This window comes from Mercenaria mercenaria, chromosome 1 (assembly GCF_021730395.1).
Source record: "Mercenaria mercenaria strain notata chromosome 1, MADL_Memer_1, whole genome shotgun sequence".
Lineage (NCBI taxonomy): Eukaryota > Metazoa > Mollusca > Bivalvia > Venerida > Veneridae > Mercenaria > Mercenaria mercenaria.
Window position 1 is genome coordinate 45,571,784 of NC_069361.1, and position 16,760 is coordinate 45,588,543.

Sequence of the window (16,760 nt, forward strand, 5' to 3'; positions counted from 1 at the left end):
CAACTTGAGCTATTATCAAATGTGATCAATACCCCAGTTACAGGGAAGGTAAAACATTGTGATCACAGCCTGTAAGTGTCACCATGACCTTTGACCTAGTAACCTGGACTGTGCACAACTGATGATTGTGTTATGAAAAGTATTAAGATACAGAGCAGCACAAATTCAAACTGTTTTATCTTTGACATCTGTGACCTTGACCTTGGACCTAGTGACCTTGGTTGTGCTCTGCATGTCATCCCAAAACCTGATGATGATCTTATGAAAATCTTCAAGAGGTTTCGAAGATATGGGGCGACCTATGTCATGTGCTCTGCATATCGTTTTGATGAAGAAAACAACTGCTAGTTTTATGAAGAAGTAAAGAAACGGAGCAAACCGAATGATATACAAAGGGAGAGAACTGTAGAATCAACACTATTTTATGACAGGAAGCGTTATTGACATACTATTCAAGTTTTATTTGAAAATACACATAAATCATTCATCACAAATTGATATGAGTCAGGTTTGAAATGTTAAGTGAATGACTAACTATGAAATGTGAATGGTTATCAAACATTTTCACAACAGTAGTGAACATTTTTACATATTCCTGACATGACCATGCTAAATGAAATAGTAAAACACACATCTTATGACTTTATCAACGTATCTGTCGATGCAGAACCTCATTTACTTCAATGAAATAATAAAATAAAATTGTATTTTTCAAATTATTTTACATGATTAGTCCAACGTTAAAGGGGCCTCCAGTAATCACACCAATTTTTTTCAAAATTTTAAGTTAGCAAAGAACTTTGCATATTTGGTAAAATTATTTTACATGATTAGTCCAACGTTAAAGGGGCCTCCAGTAATCACACCAATTTTTTCAAAATTTTAAGTTAGCAAAGAACTTTGCATATTTGGTAAAATTATTTTACATGATTAGTCCAACGTTAAAGGGGCCTCCAGTAATCACACCAATTTTTTCAAAATTTCAAGTAAGCTGCTATAGATAATAAAAGTACCAAATCTCAATTCAGCGAGCTCCTCACAATATTTGTTTACAAAGAACTTTGCATATTTTGTAAAATTTAAGAAGACTTTTTTTTTAGTCTTGCTTTGGAAATTTAATGATAAACAAGAATCAAGTTGTAACTTAAATCAGGCTGCTAAAGTATGAAGAACATAGATTCTTATAATAAGTATTACTCCAGAAACTTGTCTATATGTTTTGAGAAATACAACAGTCTGATGTTAACCTGCAGGCCAGCCCCTTTAACCTTTAGCCTGCTTGCGACAAGTGATTCTACCTTTGCAAACAGTGAAGACCAAGATCAGATCTGCACTGGTCACAAAGGTAGAATCAATCGTGTCCAGCATGGTAAGGGTTAAAACAGAGGCTAAGAAGTCACAAATAATTGAGCCGTGCCATGAGAAAACCAACATAGTGGGTTTGCGACCAGCATGGATCCAGACCAGCCTGCGCATCCGCGCAGTCCGGTCAAATTCCATGCTGTTCGCTTTCATTGCCTATTGCAATTAGAGAACCTGTTAGCGAACAGCATGGATCCTGACCAGACTGCGCGGACGCGCAGGCTGGTCTGGATCCATGCTGGTCGCAAACCCACTATGTTGGTTTTCTCATGGCGCGCCTCAATTGTTGAATTTTAGAAGGCACACATAACCATATGTTGTTTTTTTATCAGCACTAATTAAAATATTTACACTGATATATTGTAATATAATACCGTTTTCATATCATACTTTTAAATTCACCTACAAAAGACAAGATAGAATATGTACCATTCAAATATAGCCTTGACCTGGAGCTTTCTTGTTTTATGGACGGCAAATAAAAGAAATTCAAATTAAGGTTGGATACCTGTACAAATGAAATAAATTCCAAAAATTTAGGACACAAATTTAAAAGTCACTCCAGACAGATATGAAGTACAGATTATATAAGATGACTGAATGTTTTATGTATAACGGAATATGTCCATTTTTCCAAAACAGGCATACAGTCACAAAGAATTTTTTAATGTTTTTAAGAAGCAAGAATAGAATGAGGGACTTTAGTGAGTTTCAAACTGTCTCCCTTACTGGATTACGTCCAAGATAATAAGACTGTAAGTTGGTCCCATCATTTGGAATCCTCTGACTTTATCGCTGTTTTGTCTGTGAGATATCTCAATTCTAAGGTGTGAGATATCTTGCATATTTGTTAAATTAAATGTCTGGAATGTCAAATTAAGACACTTGTGTGTTTATAGAATATGTAGCTGAAGGCGTTATTAAATTACTAGTCATGATGCTCGATATCTTAGCTTCATTTACATCATATTGTTACAAATAACATAGCGATATTAACAGAGTAACCCAAATAAAAGGACCTAGTTACTTTTAATATGAGAGTATGAAAGGAAGATAACTGACAAATGTCTCCCATTTTACACAAAATAGAGGGGAAATATATATACTTTTTTCTACAGAATGCTTCATTAAGCTTTTACAATGGTGAATAAAACAATCATTTATTCAAGGAAACAAAAATGAAACTAGCAAATTGTAAATAATGAAACAGAACACTTAAGTCTAAGAGAACAAAACTAACTGATACAATAATCAATTCACATTGACTGTACCAGTACTTTCTCCGCTACAATACAAACCAAGTTTCCTTTCTTTATGAGACATATTTAAAGCTACTTATGAAGCAAGATACCAAGTTATATAATTAAATTTTTTCCATCAAAATTGAAATTTACTTTAAATATACTCCTACATGACAAAAAGAATAAGCTCAATATTTACAAAATCAATTTGACCAAAAAAAAATCTTCTTTCTATATCCCACACCAACAAAAATGGAAGTTATATCTTTTTTTATAACTGTTTAACCCAACCATTTAAAAAACAAAATTCTATACACTATCTCCTGAGTTGACACTACCTTAAGTTTTTTTTTAGTATGAAAGTTAAATGATACTGTCTCTAAGGGCATTAAAGCTTAATGAATAGACATTATTTTGTAGAAAATATTTGTTTTGCTGTATGTGTGTGGCCATTCTCAATTAATACTTTATTCATCTCATTCTGTGACTATACTGTAACAGTTTTTTCCATTGACTATGGCTTCCCTGCTCCAGCAAACTTCAAAATGTTTGAAATTGAGTCATGTTCACAAAGTTCTATCTCTATCTATCCACTGATAACTACTCTTTATCGTCCAGCCTGTTTACGCAGCATTATGTAGATCTTCTCTTTTAACCAGTCTTTGTTGTGTGGGACATATGTGCCTAGATTCTTTTGGAACCTGAAATTATATACCAAAACTAAATATTTCTGTGTAAAATGTTGAAGAAGGTTCTGTGGTTTATGTAATTTTTGCATCACTTTTTGTTCACAATTCAATAGACAACAGCAATATTCCCCCTGTTTACTAGTTTTTGTTCACAATTTAATATTCAACAGCAATATTCCCCCTGCTGAGGTTCTGTGCTTCAGCACTGATTATTCTACGGCAAAAATAAAACAATTCCGAACATTACCCCATCTACAATAGAAGCTAACACATTGACAGAATTAAGGTCATATGGTGACTTTCCAAGAAGATGCAATGTTATCCAATGGATTGTTTGACATATTTTCTGGCATTTGCAGGAACCTTGCCATAGCAAATAAATAAATCAATATTCTCCATAATGCCATCTACAAATGTATCAAGTTTCATGAAAACATATCTTGTACTTTAAAGTTAATGCAGGATCCCATTTTGACTGACTGTAAGGGGGGAGGGGGGCAAACTGTAAGTCTGCTCCAATGAAACCCCAGTAAGGGCTTAATGTGCTTATGAATTAGATTGGTAATTTTTTATGATTTTCAAAGTTTAGGCTATCCTTGAGATTTTCCCTGATTTTTTAAATTCCATGACTTCTCCAGAAAAAGATAGTTTTCCAGGACTTTTTTCAGAACATTGCAAAACCTGTGCATGCCATGTGGGGTTTCAAACCATGGTGATGGCAAGTGATTAGATGCTCAGCAGTTTCAAACATTCAGCCACTAATGCACCTTATTCTACACTTAAAAAGACAGACATTTAGTTATCATTTTTATGTTATACATTAAGCAGACGCAATGATCCAGTGGCAAGATGCTAGACTAAGAAACTATTGGTCAGGAGTTCGATCCCAGGCTCAACTAATCTAAAGCTACACAGATTTTTCTGGATTAGATTTTTACAATGTATGGGTGCTTTATATCTAGGACACAATAGAACAAGAGAAATTCAAGTATCTTCTGGTATCTTAAAGCATCCACCATCCAAATCCACTAAAAATCTTCTTGAGGAGTCACGCATACGTGCAACCACTGGGGACTATTAAAGAACTGAGATACACACACCTATACACATATCTACTTAATAAACTTACACAAGACAGCTGAGGTCATTTAACTGATCAATGAAGTCAAACAGTTGACTGATGTCGTAGGTAATACTGGGGCAGTCCGGATTCTGTCTTTTCAAGTGCTCTTCATATATCTTACAGATTCCTGCAATATACAGAATACAGGTAACTCGAGCTATCACAAAATGTGATCAATACCACCAAAATACTGCTTTGTCAATGGCAATAAGGTTATTTGAATCAGACCATGTGTAAATTTGTGTATGAAGTACCGCTGAAATCACTTAAAAAGTATCAAAGTAATTTGAGCAGAACTGAACTACAAATTTTTTTGCAACACAACCAACCACATAATCTGATTATAAGATTTTTTCCTTCTTTATTCAGACAACACAAGAAACAAATATATTCAGTTTCTCCATAGATCTGTCAATATGACATATGGATCCCACAGCCAGAAACAATGCAGTTTTGACCAGACCATGAGCAGTGACCAAGACTATACTGTCCTTTCCATTACACACTACAAGGCCTCTATATATTACACCCAAACATGTCTACATTTGTACCTTACAAACATCAAAATATCAGCATGCAGTGAATTCTTTCCTCTAATTGAATATGGTTCTTGACCTCCATTGGAAAGTTTTTCTGCTCAAGGGCAACCTAAGAAACAGTTTGATAATGAGCGTTTTTGGTTTGTTTTTACTAGAAATAAACTTTTTCGTGCATTATTTTCCCTAGCTATTCTGCAAAACTTTAGGCCTTACCTTCAAGACATTCATTTAGGGACTCATAGTCACTGTATGTCCTTGTGTCTGGTCTGGTGTTAGGCTGGACTAGAAGAATTGTATGACTCTGAAATAAAAAAAAAAAAGACTGAATGTAAAACCAAGATTGTTTTGTTTTTTTTAGGTTAAAAGCTACTTTACGAACAAGGTTATCCCTTCGCCATTGTGGAATGCTTAAATCCCTCTGGTTGCATAGGGGGAGGGGTTGGGTGCAGTTTTCCTGCATTTTCAAGGAAAATGGCTATTGTTTCTTTTATGGTAAAATTATTACACAAATCCTGGCAACTGATTTCATTATCTTCTTCAAGTATAGCAATTTGTAAATATAAAGCCTATGGACACAGATGCTGTGCCTATAGAATCCAGTACAAGTATTATATCCAGTTTGGTGGAGGACCTTCAAAAATATGTCTGAAACTTCCAACTGTGACGGGGCTTTTGCCTTTTTACCTCAAGACTGTCAATCTTGTGTGTACAACTGTTATCTTTTCATCCAATATCTTTCCTTCATGTATAATACAGATTCAAGACATAGATAATTTGCCGAGTATTTCATCTTTTGCTCTCTCTCTCTTTCGTGGAACTTTACCTTAAATCATCTAACAGTCTTTCATTTCTGTTGGTGTGGGGATATAGACATTGATGATGATAAAATCTCTGCAGACTTTTATCAAATAGTAAACAATAGCTTCATGAAGGCTTAGATTCTATATCTCACCCGAGTAATCTCGACTACTTGAAGTTTGTTTGGTTTAATGTGATACTGAAACAATTTTGGGTCATAAGGCACCTTTTCATTTTGAAAGAGGACCATAGGGGCATTATTTCAAGCAAGCACATATGTAATACAATCTCCCTTTCCTTAGGCAGAAGTTTTGTTGTTGTTTTTTTTCACAGGAAAAAATTCTAAACCCCAGGTGAAGTCATAAATCCATAGCAACAACAGGCATGTGATTCAAAGTCAGCTGCCTTAGTGACCTGGGTGGAGTGGCTTTTTGATGACAATGTGTCACACAGATACAGACTGGTATCTACACATAAAGGGAGTGTACTCTGGCATCAATAATATTTAACAACATAAAAGAGTCATAGATGTAATATATACACAATTTATTTGAAAGTCATTCAATACACATTTATGTCATTCAGATTTGAAATGTAAGGAATGATGAATTATGAAATGTGAATAGCACAACAGCAACTACCAGTAACTTTTATACATTTCCATTATCGGATCACATGGAATGAACTACTGTACAAGTGGTTAATTTTTTTGCTATGGAAATGTTTGCGATTAATGATAGAATTAATTACCTGAAGAAAATGCTCAAATTCAAAACCTTTATTTATTTTTATTAGAATTACCTTAGATTTAACATTTTATCTACCATATTCAATAAAGGACTAAATGCTATTTTTTAAGACTTTATATGGGTATAAAACACATCGGGAATTCTGGCAAATCCATGAACCATGCTGGCGATTTATGAATAATTTGTCAGAATACTCGATGAGGTTTACTTCATAAAACACACAAAAATAGCATTCAATCCATAATTATAATTTATTTACATTTCTACAGTATCTTATTACGAAAGTCTGTTGGTTTTTTTTTTGCAAGTATATAAGAAAATTATAATAAATCAATTTTTCAATCTTTGCAATAAATAGATAGAACAGCCCACACTGAATTGTAATTAGCCTTCCGATAAAATTACAATTCCTAACTATAATCAATAATATCTTTAAATCTAATTAAATAATGAACAGTCCTGATCATTCAATTTTTGTGTTTACCATAACATATGACAAGGACAATGAGTTTTAGCTATGACTGAAAATTCTTTTAGGAATTTTGATTTCAGATTTAACAACTTTTTTCTGAACAATGCCATTTTATGATATTTTGTTTGTGAAATTCTGTGTGAAGGGTGGCTTTTACAGTATTGTGCCAATGTTGTTTAATATATAAAAATAAATGCTATTTTCTCTCTTTACAAAATAAACATTGAAACTAAATATTAAGCTATTCACAAACATTTCCATATGCGAAACATCTTCATTTGATACAGTTTTTGAGATGCAAAAAGATCAACACTCATACACTGATACAACTCCCACCTTTTCAATTTAATTGGTGTATCCAACATCATAAAATCTCATTTAGTCCAATCAATATAATCCACAAAACAAATCTGACAGGTACAATTATGAAATTATTTAGAGAGGCCGAGATGTCACTTATTTTCAACAATACAGATAGTTTTAAAGGCACAAGTAACACAACATTTTCTGCATCTGTACATACTATATCAACACTAGTTTTGCTACAATATGAATACTGATAAACTATTTTTTGATTCTAAAATCCATTTTTTTACATTAAGGTAGTGGACCTGTAATCGTTTACATTATTCTCTGCATGTGATTCGATATTCTTTCCTACCTGGCAGGGAAGGTATGTATTTGCCAAATCCTAAGACAGATATTCCCCCTTTTCCCCTAGTATAAACTCTTGTCTCAGATAGTGTACACTAAAGTGATGTCACATAGTACCTACACTATATACATGTCTGGAGACACCCAAATATATTTTTCATCGCGATCTATTCTGAATGCAATAAGCAGGAAAAATGATCTTACATGTGTGCCTGTGAATGACAGCTGTTTTCCCTGACTCTCAGGACAGCACAGACAAAAAATCTTGCTACTACCCAGTTTTTCATTCCACACTGTCCCTCAGAAGAGAAAACCCTGTCCTACACTGACAGGCATGTAAGATCTTTCTATTATCCAGTTCTTATGAAAATACAATTTTCTGCTATGGCCGCAGGATGATAAAATATACCAAAGGAGAATATGTAATCACATGGACATTGCTGACTATCATTATGAGTCCACTACCTCAATCCATACAAATAAATGATCATTTATACATGATGGCAAAATATTCATTATCATTTCAGTTAACAATGTGAAAAAAATCAGTTTCTAGTCTTCTACCTACTTCAATGATATGTCAACACTATGGACAAAAAAAGACAATCTTTTGAAGTGTGTGAAGATTCTTAATTAATTCATTTCTAATCTGTCTAACTGTCTGTCAAGAAAGGCAAAGGGAGGTAATAATTATATTTTTTTCAAACATGCATTTCTAATAAATTTCAGATAGATATAAAATTATTAATGCAAATCTGTAATAAATATGAAGTAACTAGTCTTAAATCTGTACGATAAAACTCTATTGAAAATTTCTACTGTAATTATGCTAATTTACTTCATTTCATTAAACACTAAAAATGAGATTATAAAACTGAACAGAAAATTCTACTATGAAAAAAAGTTAAACAATTTGTACATAACATTAAAAATCAATACTAGTGATGGAAATGAAAACATGAAACAAGAGGATCATTGACCCTAAAGCGCTCACCTGTGTACAAGGCTTCAAGTGTGTTTAGTACACAGTTAGGTTTCTTCTATGTTAGCCTATATTATAAACATGTCACACACATTTTTCAACCTGGAGCAGTAATTTGAACAAGTTGACAGACATTACAAATCTGATACCACATGCCAAATATCAAGGCTACATATTGCTATTATTGATTCAGAGAAGATTTTCAAAGTTTCTTATATAAAAGCCTACAGTAAGTACATGTCAGAAACGGGTGTGGCTATTTTATTTATCTTCGGGCAATAATTTGGACAAGTATAATATAAAATAATACCATTCATATTTAAATCATTCTAACACAAATGGTTCTAAAGGAACTTTGTATATTTTTCAAAATAACTGTTTTAGTTTTGTATCCACTACAAAAAACAAGAGCACCACCTACGGGTGCCATCGTTTGTCTGCATGTGTTGGACAGTATGTAAGAAGAGTTATAGCTCAGAATATCTAATTACAAAATGGACCATAATTCTAGCAAAATGCATATCAGAGTTATGGTTCTTGGCCTACATAGTCATCTAATGATGATAAACAAGAGTGCAAAGTTTCAAACCTGTAGCTTTTATAGTTTCTGAGGAAAGCTGGACCTAAACAAAAATTTTAACCAAACACTCAAATTTTCTAAGTACAAAATGGGCCATAATTCTGCTAAATTGCCTACATAGTCATCTAATGATGATAAACAAGTGAACAAAGTTTCAAAGCTGTAGCTCTTATAAATTTTGAGAAAAGGTGGACCTAAACAAAAAATTTAATCAACGCCGATGATGACAATCAAGTAAAGACAATATGTTGTTGATTTTTTTCAAAATTCAGACGAGCTAGAAAATTTGATCTTGTAATATGAAAATAATACTGGAAATTATCTTGTGCAACATGGCAATATTGTGATCATGTTGACGTATCTACTGAAATTATGTTGACGTACCATTTGGCACCATATTGGTGCCTAGAAAAGTTGTTACAAGGTTTTAAATTCTACTTCATATAAAAGATATTTCATAATTAAAATCACATATTATCAAACATGTAGTCACGCTTTATGTAACACAAAAAATCACCACCTTTATATCATTATTTAATGGTTTTTTTTAAAATACACATCTGGAAAATATATTCCGGAAACAAATTCATTTAAATTTATAGATGCTGCATTTCATAGTCACTTCAGTGTATACATGTATGCATGTGTGCCTATTCTCAACTTTCTGACAAATGAAAAGCCACAGTGCTGTTGCTGTTTTTACAAATTGACTAAAGGATATTTCCTCCTGCAAACTTAAAAATGTACGAAATCAAGTCATGTTCACAAAGTTCTATCACTGTCCACTGATAACTGCTCTTTATCGTCCAGCCTGTTTACGCAGCATTATGTAGATCTTCTCTTTCAACCAGTCTTTGTTGTGTGGGACATATGAGTTGATATTCTTCTGATACCTGAATTGTTAAGATACGAAAATTACAATTTTTTGTAAAATACTGACAAATGTTCCGTAGTCAAGGTAATTTTTGCATCACTTTTCCAAATACTTATTAGACTAGCCTAATGTTGAAGAAGGTACAGGATAACAAATCAAACTGGATTTATTGCATAACAAATGCTAAATGTAGAATGAAGACCTGACAAACCACTTTAAGACAGTAAGCCAAACACAAGGACGCCTTGTAATAATTACAAACCTTCAACAGTATCCACTTTTATAAAACTGAGATTTGATACCAGTGTCAAATCTCCAGCATGTGGTTGGTTATTACAATATCAGAAAAGGACAAGATTTGATCAATGACATGCAACTTAATTAGCCTCTGTTAAATTAGCATACTGTTAAGGTTTTCAAGTTCATTCAGCTGACTTCAAGACAATACTCAAAAGTCAAAATGCATCCTTGCCAGTATTCAATCAAGCTCAGAATCAAACAATCAAATGCCACAGTCCTAAGACTTTTCTATAAACTTATCAAATTGATTAATACAACTAGAGACACAAGTGGGCAGGAGGCAATAACAAGATCGCAGCTGGGTTCAAACCGCCAACCTCAAGCTTTAAAAGCTAGAATATAATTAACATTATCACAAAGTGTCCTTGCATCATCTTTACCTATGATTTCGAAAGCATTCTGAATCACTAATAATTATTTGTTCTAAAAAAAAAAGAATGTACTTTTTAACACCTCAAATGAGACATTCATAAAATCGTTTATTTCTATAATTAACTTACACAAGACAGCTGAGGTCGTTCAGCTGATCAACAAAGTCAAACAGTTGGCTGATGTCGTAGGTGATACTGGGACAGTCCGAATTCTGTCTTTTCAAGTGTTCTTCGTATATCTTACATATACCTACAGCATATAAAATAAAGGTTATAATAAAACCATCTCAAGGAACTGCATTTGATTTGTTCGTAAGGACTTCCAATACAGTGCTGAAATTCCCTTTTTGACTTAAAAGTAAAATACCCCATTCTGAGGGTATGGGTATCAGTCCTACTTATGCCATCTTGTTGCTTCTCCAGAGCAATCACCAGTACATGTACAGTATGAAGACTTAAGCACCATTACAAGACTAAAATATATTTGCTGCCCAGAGATTAATTTACACAGAAAACTTACAAACGGTAGAGAGAATATATTCTGTAATGATAAAGCCGTTAGGTGCTAGCTATATTTGTAGGTATCTTTAACAGAGGTTCTACTATAAAACCACATTAATAATTAACATGTGCATGTAGTGGAGTATTACAAATACATGTTTATAATAAATAATATTGATATGTTTTCTTTTTGAAGAAAGTACAAGAAATTTTTTAGAATTCGTCATGATTTCTCAACAGAATTATTCAATTATCAATTATTTACCTATTGTATAAATGGTATTAAAGAAATACGTGGAAAAATAAAAGCACAGTATGCAGTTGACCGACAGTGACTGTACACTGTAAAGGCTACAACATACTGACAAGACGACTGCCTACTTTCTCACATTTACTATTCTCTAACAGACTCTATGCAGTTAATTCCTGCCTGCTTTAATACGATTAAAAGCTTCTTTTGCTAACAGGTCTGGCTCATCCACATTTTTTTTGTTTTGTTGGGTGTCAAAGACACAATATTTATAGGTTTTATGGCAACTTTCCAGTTTTTGATGCCTCTGAGTTGCCCCTTTTAGCATTTATTCAAGCACGAGTGGGCACCTGGGTAGAACAATCGATCTGTCTAATGCCATCTTGATAGTTATTTTACACCCTAAGTCCCTAACAGAGGTTTTAAACCCACATGGTTGGTCCATTTTAGAAATTTAGCAGGGTAAAGGTTAAAATCAAGCAATTTTCTCAAGATATTTTGCCTTACCTTCAAGACACTCATTGAGAGACTCATAGTCACTGTATGTCCGTGTGTCTGGTTTGGTGTTGGGCTGCACAAGAAGAATTGTGTGACTCTGCAATATATTTAATCAATATCAAGTTAATAATAATTTTTTAAACTTAAGATTTTCTGATAACATTTCAGACCATCACTTATTACATCCATTTTCATAAATACAGCCAAACTAAATGGTCATGACTATCAGACTTACTTTACAAGATTTTATGTACATCCCAAAAAGTAAACAAGATGAGGTCCTTATAGAAGCTGCAAATTTCTGACGAAGTCCCACTCTGCACTTCAAGAAAACAGTGATGTTTAAGGGTGTCAATCTGGTGGACGTCTTAGTAGAAAATACCTGGTTCTTTATCCTAGCCACTACCATAGGGTGACTCCTCATTAAGCTTAACTTGTCCAATGCAAATTTTCACAATCATGTGTTGATGTAAGCAACACAAAATTTTTAGGAAAATAAACATCCCAGACTAATGTTATGTACTTTTTTAAAACTTTCTCCAGAACTAAAAATGGCAGTTTCAGACAAGTCTGATAAGAAAATCAAAATGGAGAAAAAACACAAAATATTTCTAATGATAACACATGAATCAGGGTTTCCTCTGGGTCAATTTCACTTTATGTCAACAACTTCGCCAATCAGAAAAAGTTTGCACCAGAGGCTCCAAAGTTGGAGCCATTAGTCTGTGAGAGGCGACATACCACTTGTGTTAGGTATAATAATAGTTACAGGTCTTCAGTTACAAACATGTATATAGTTGTTATTTATTTATTTATTTATGTTATTTATTTCAGTCTTTAACTCTTATAGATACCAGTTAACTGGTCGGCGACATCACGAGCGACATTTCTTTTTCACTGTTTTAAATTTGCTACAAACAACAACAACCAATGTGTGCATAATTATCTAGCCAGCTGGATAATTAAACTCATCAGTTAATCCAATTATACAAGTAGAGCTGCTTTTGAGAAAAGCACAGGTCTCCCACAACTGCCTAATCATATAAATAGCAAGTCAGTCTTTACTGTTTACTCACTACAAATATACCTTTGAAGAGTAAAAAGGTTGATTTGGGGTAATTCAAGGGCCATAATTCTGATGTGCCTCGGGCGATTTGGTAAGTTATCGAACTTTGCCTAGGACTTATGGTCAAACATATTTTGTTCAAGTCTGGTGAAGATCGAATGAAAAATATCTGACTTAGAGCGTGGACAAGAGTAAAAAGGCCGACTTTCAGTAATTCAATGGCAATAATTCTGAAGTGCCTGGGCTGATTTGGCTAGTTATCAAATCTGGCTGAGGACTTATGGTCAAACACATTTTGTTCAAGTTTGGTGAAGATTAAATGAGAAATGTTTGACTTAGAGTGTGGACAAGAGTAAAAAGGCCAATTTTCTCTAATTCAAGGGCCATAATTCCGAAGTGCCTGGGCTGATTTGCCTAGTTATTAAACATGGCCGAGGACTTATGGTCAAACACATTCTGTTGAAGTTTGGCGAAGATTGTATGAGAAATCTTCAACTTACATGTAGGGTGCAAACAAGAGTAAAGAGGCTGATTTTCTTTAATTCAAGGACCATAATTCTGAAGTGCCTGCGCCGATCTGGCTAGTTATCAAACTTGGGCGAGGACTTGTGGTCAAACAAATTTTGTTCAAGTTTAGTGAAGATCGGATAAGAAATGTTCGACTTAGAGTGCAGACAGGATTTGTGACAGACACACAGACAGGAGTAAATCAATATATATCCCACACCACACAGCGGTGTGAGACATAATTAATTTGACCCCCAAATGTCACTAGCTACTCAAAACACTCATCTCGAGTGTCATACAGGTGGAACTGCAAGAACACTGAATGCTACACTGTATACTATTAACAGATTTCAGTTTTTTTTATAAATATAACCAGTCATTAACTTTCTTTTTCAATTGTAACATTTTGGTTTGTTGTTTCTTTTTAAAAATTGAATCACATCAAGGATTGTTATTAACTTTACATTTACAAGTGACACTTTCAATATTAACAAGAACACTGCAATGCAGAGCAATATACGCACTAAAGTATGACCTTTGACCCCTAAGTGTGACTTTGACCTTAAAGTGAGCCATCCGAGACATGCACTCTGCACATTGTCTCGATGTGGTGAAAATTTGAGTCCTTCAAGGGGTTCAAAAGTAACAGCGGACATGAATATGCTAATGGACGGACACCAGCTTCATAACATAATGCGTCCCTTTGAGCGTATAAAAATAACAAACGATGGTCTGGTAAAGTTGAGTACATTTTGTACATGCAGATGAATATTAAAATTGTTGCACTGAAGATGGGTTTCTAATTTTACTACAAAGAAAACATTATGAATCTTGGTTTGATACCTACCTATATATTTATATGTACCGCATCATCCTCTTTTAAAGTGTTTTGTGCTAGTGCGCGACTGTGCGCGGAAGTTTAAAAGATGAAATGTACAACAGGGCAAAACAATATCAAATTGATTGCAAGGATGTGGAAATAAAAAATATCAAAGCTCATAGTGTTAGTTAAAAATTAGCTAAAATAAAGCTCAGAGATATTTGTATACATTTAGTTACTGTTATGCAATCTTTGCGCTGAAATATATGGAAACCTAACCAGAATTTGTGCCACAAACCTTCAATGCCATTAACTTCATCAATTCAAATACTATGAACATATACGATTTTAATTTATTTTGCTTTTAACTTCCATGCATGCACATTGTCTTTCAAACAAGACCTATGCAGAAACTTCAAATGTATATATTATAATAAATGTCTTACGCATATTGGCGTGTAGACATGGTAAACATTAATCATGCACAGTAAATACAGGATCTGAATCCCATTTCGATACAATCATGTAAATATTATTTGAATTTATGGCCAATACGTGACATAATTGGCATTCAAACCAGTAGCTGACATTCAATTTTGTATATCATGCATAAAAGTGCCGACATTCAAATTTGTATATCATGCATAAAAGTCAGCAGCGTAATATAAATAAAATATGTTGTTTTAATAGCGAGCTTGAGAACTGAGCTTTACGGTAACTCAAGTATACTTTCACACTTGGTGATGGATTTTAAAAGTTTCCTTGGAAGTTGTTAAAAAGCGCACTCTAGCGGACAGGTAATACTTCTCTCCGCAGACAATACAGAACTTCATTCGATTGCTGAAAATTATTCATCACTCAAAAATAATGAAAGAAAAATTTCATATTCATAATTTTAACATGTCCAAAACATTGTGGAATGATACTTATTTCACTTGGGTATTGATTACATTTTACTCGGACTTTATCATAGACTCCCTGTGTAAAATCTCGAACTTTTAACTAAAATAAAGGTATTAAATCAATATAATATTTCATTGAAACTTCAAAGTTTTGTTGTTTGTAGCATCATCTGGGGCATGTGCAGTGAAAAATCTTGATTTGATTTCTAAAATAGTGTGATATTTATTTATAAAGTCACTATATGTTCATTGGAAATATACTTTGTTATACCCAAGTGGAAACTGGCAGGTACTCTAAAATGCAGCTCTCTGATTGGTCAGTTAGAACCCCTAATATACTGTGATGTCATGATAAAGTTATGATATTGATTTATTTTTATATGTTTTAGCCAAAGAAGTATAAAATACACAGAATGGCAACTGGCTGTAATCTCGCGTGAGCTCGTGTCAGAGCGTGATTCGGCGTTATCTTACTAAAAACAAACATCGGCGAGCATGGAGTTACAATTTGTACCTTTAAAACTACATTTAAAATACATGTCAGCTTCTAAAACAAAATTAGTTTAATGAGAAATGGTCTTAAGACACGAAGTACAGGGGTTTTTTTGCCATCGAAAGAAGCGTGGTCATACGGTGATAATTATTTTACCGATGAATAATTGCTTTCGCATACAAAATGGCGCGTGGAGAAAGCGCCACTTCCGGTAACGAGATCTCGTTTTTTTGTCACGGGAGGTTGGCGAGATTTGCTCTATATGCCTTTCAAGTTGCCAATCTATTTATTTTTATAGCTCTTTGTTTTAGCTAAACTCAATTTCTTTGAGCTTGCTTTGAGTCTTTGCCTTATTTCATATTATATGCTTTGGTGAATTTAATTTTCATAATATTTTTATATGAAAACTGTAGAAGATCCTTCTCGAAAAAGATTTGGAAGTTTGTGTATTTGACAACATCAGTATTTCAATCTCACATTTTTTGTCAACAGCCATTAACAACTTGAAAATGCAGACTAAACAAACATTTTATAGAAAATCTTTAAACAAGGGACATATAAAAAGAATAAGGCCAACATTATCCGATAATTCCATTGTAATATATACAAAAAACTGTTTGAAATATAAAATTATAAAATATGCACCCCACCCACTAAATTTACACCAACAGCAAATGCTGGACTTGCAATTTTCAAGGCCTGTATCTGGATTTAATGAATTGAGCTATATAAAATGATAGAAAGTACATGCATCTGTAAGATGTTTGATGAATTTAACTATTATATAGAGAACTTATTACCATTCTGACCACTTTCTCTTCGGAAATTTTGCACAACAGGAAGATGGCGACGCGGGGCTTTGTGAAGTCAGTTACGAATAAAGAGTTCTCCATCCATCTATCCATCAATCCATCAAATCAAATGGATTCACCATGGTGGTCTTTATTACATAAGATTATATAATAGGTAATGACATTAACGCATAATTG

The 16,760-nt window shown here is 33.5% G+C and overlaps 1 protein-coding gene across 2 annotated transcripts; it reads right to left on the minus strand.

Annotated features, from left to right (window-relative positions):
• Window positions 1–437: 437 nt before the first annotated feature.
• Window positions 438–16,720, minus strand: LOC128557827 (enhancer of rudimentary homolog). Of its 2 annotated transcripts, none has more exons than XM_053546269.1 (4): window positions 16,572–16,720; window positions 5,168–5,255; window positions 4,422–4,542; window positions 438–3,304 (listed from the first exon to the last, which is right to left on the minus strand). In XM_053546269.1, exons 1-4 carry the CDS (start codon window positions 16,674–16,676, stop codon window positions 3,211–3,213), a joined length of 408 nt encoding a protein of 135 aa, XP_053402244.1. In that variant the 5' UTR covers window positions 16,677–16,720; the 3' UTR covers window positions 438–3,210. The 2 variants fall into 2 exon arrangements, with proteins under 2 accessions (XP_053402244.1, XP_053402240.1); XM_053546265.1 differs by lacking the exons at window positions 438–3,304; window positions 4,422–4,542; window positions 5,168–5,255 and adding exons at window positions 6,282–10,082; window positions 10,864–10,984; window positions 11,993–12,080 and having other exon boundaries at window positions 16,572–16,708.
• Between the last annotated feature and the right edge of the window lie 40 nt (window positions 16,721–16,760).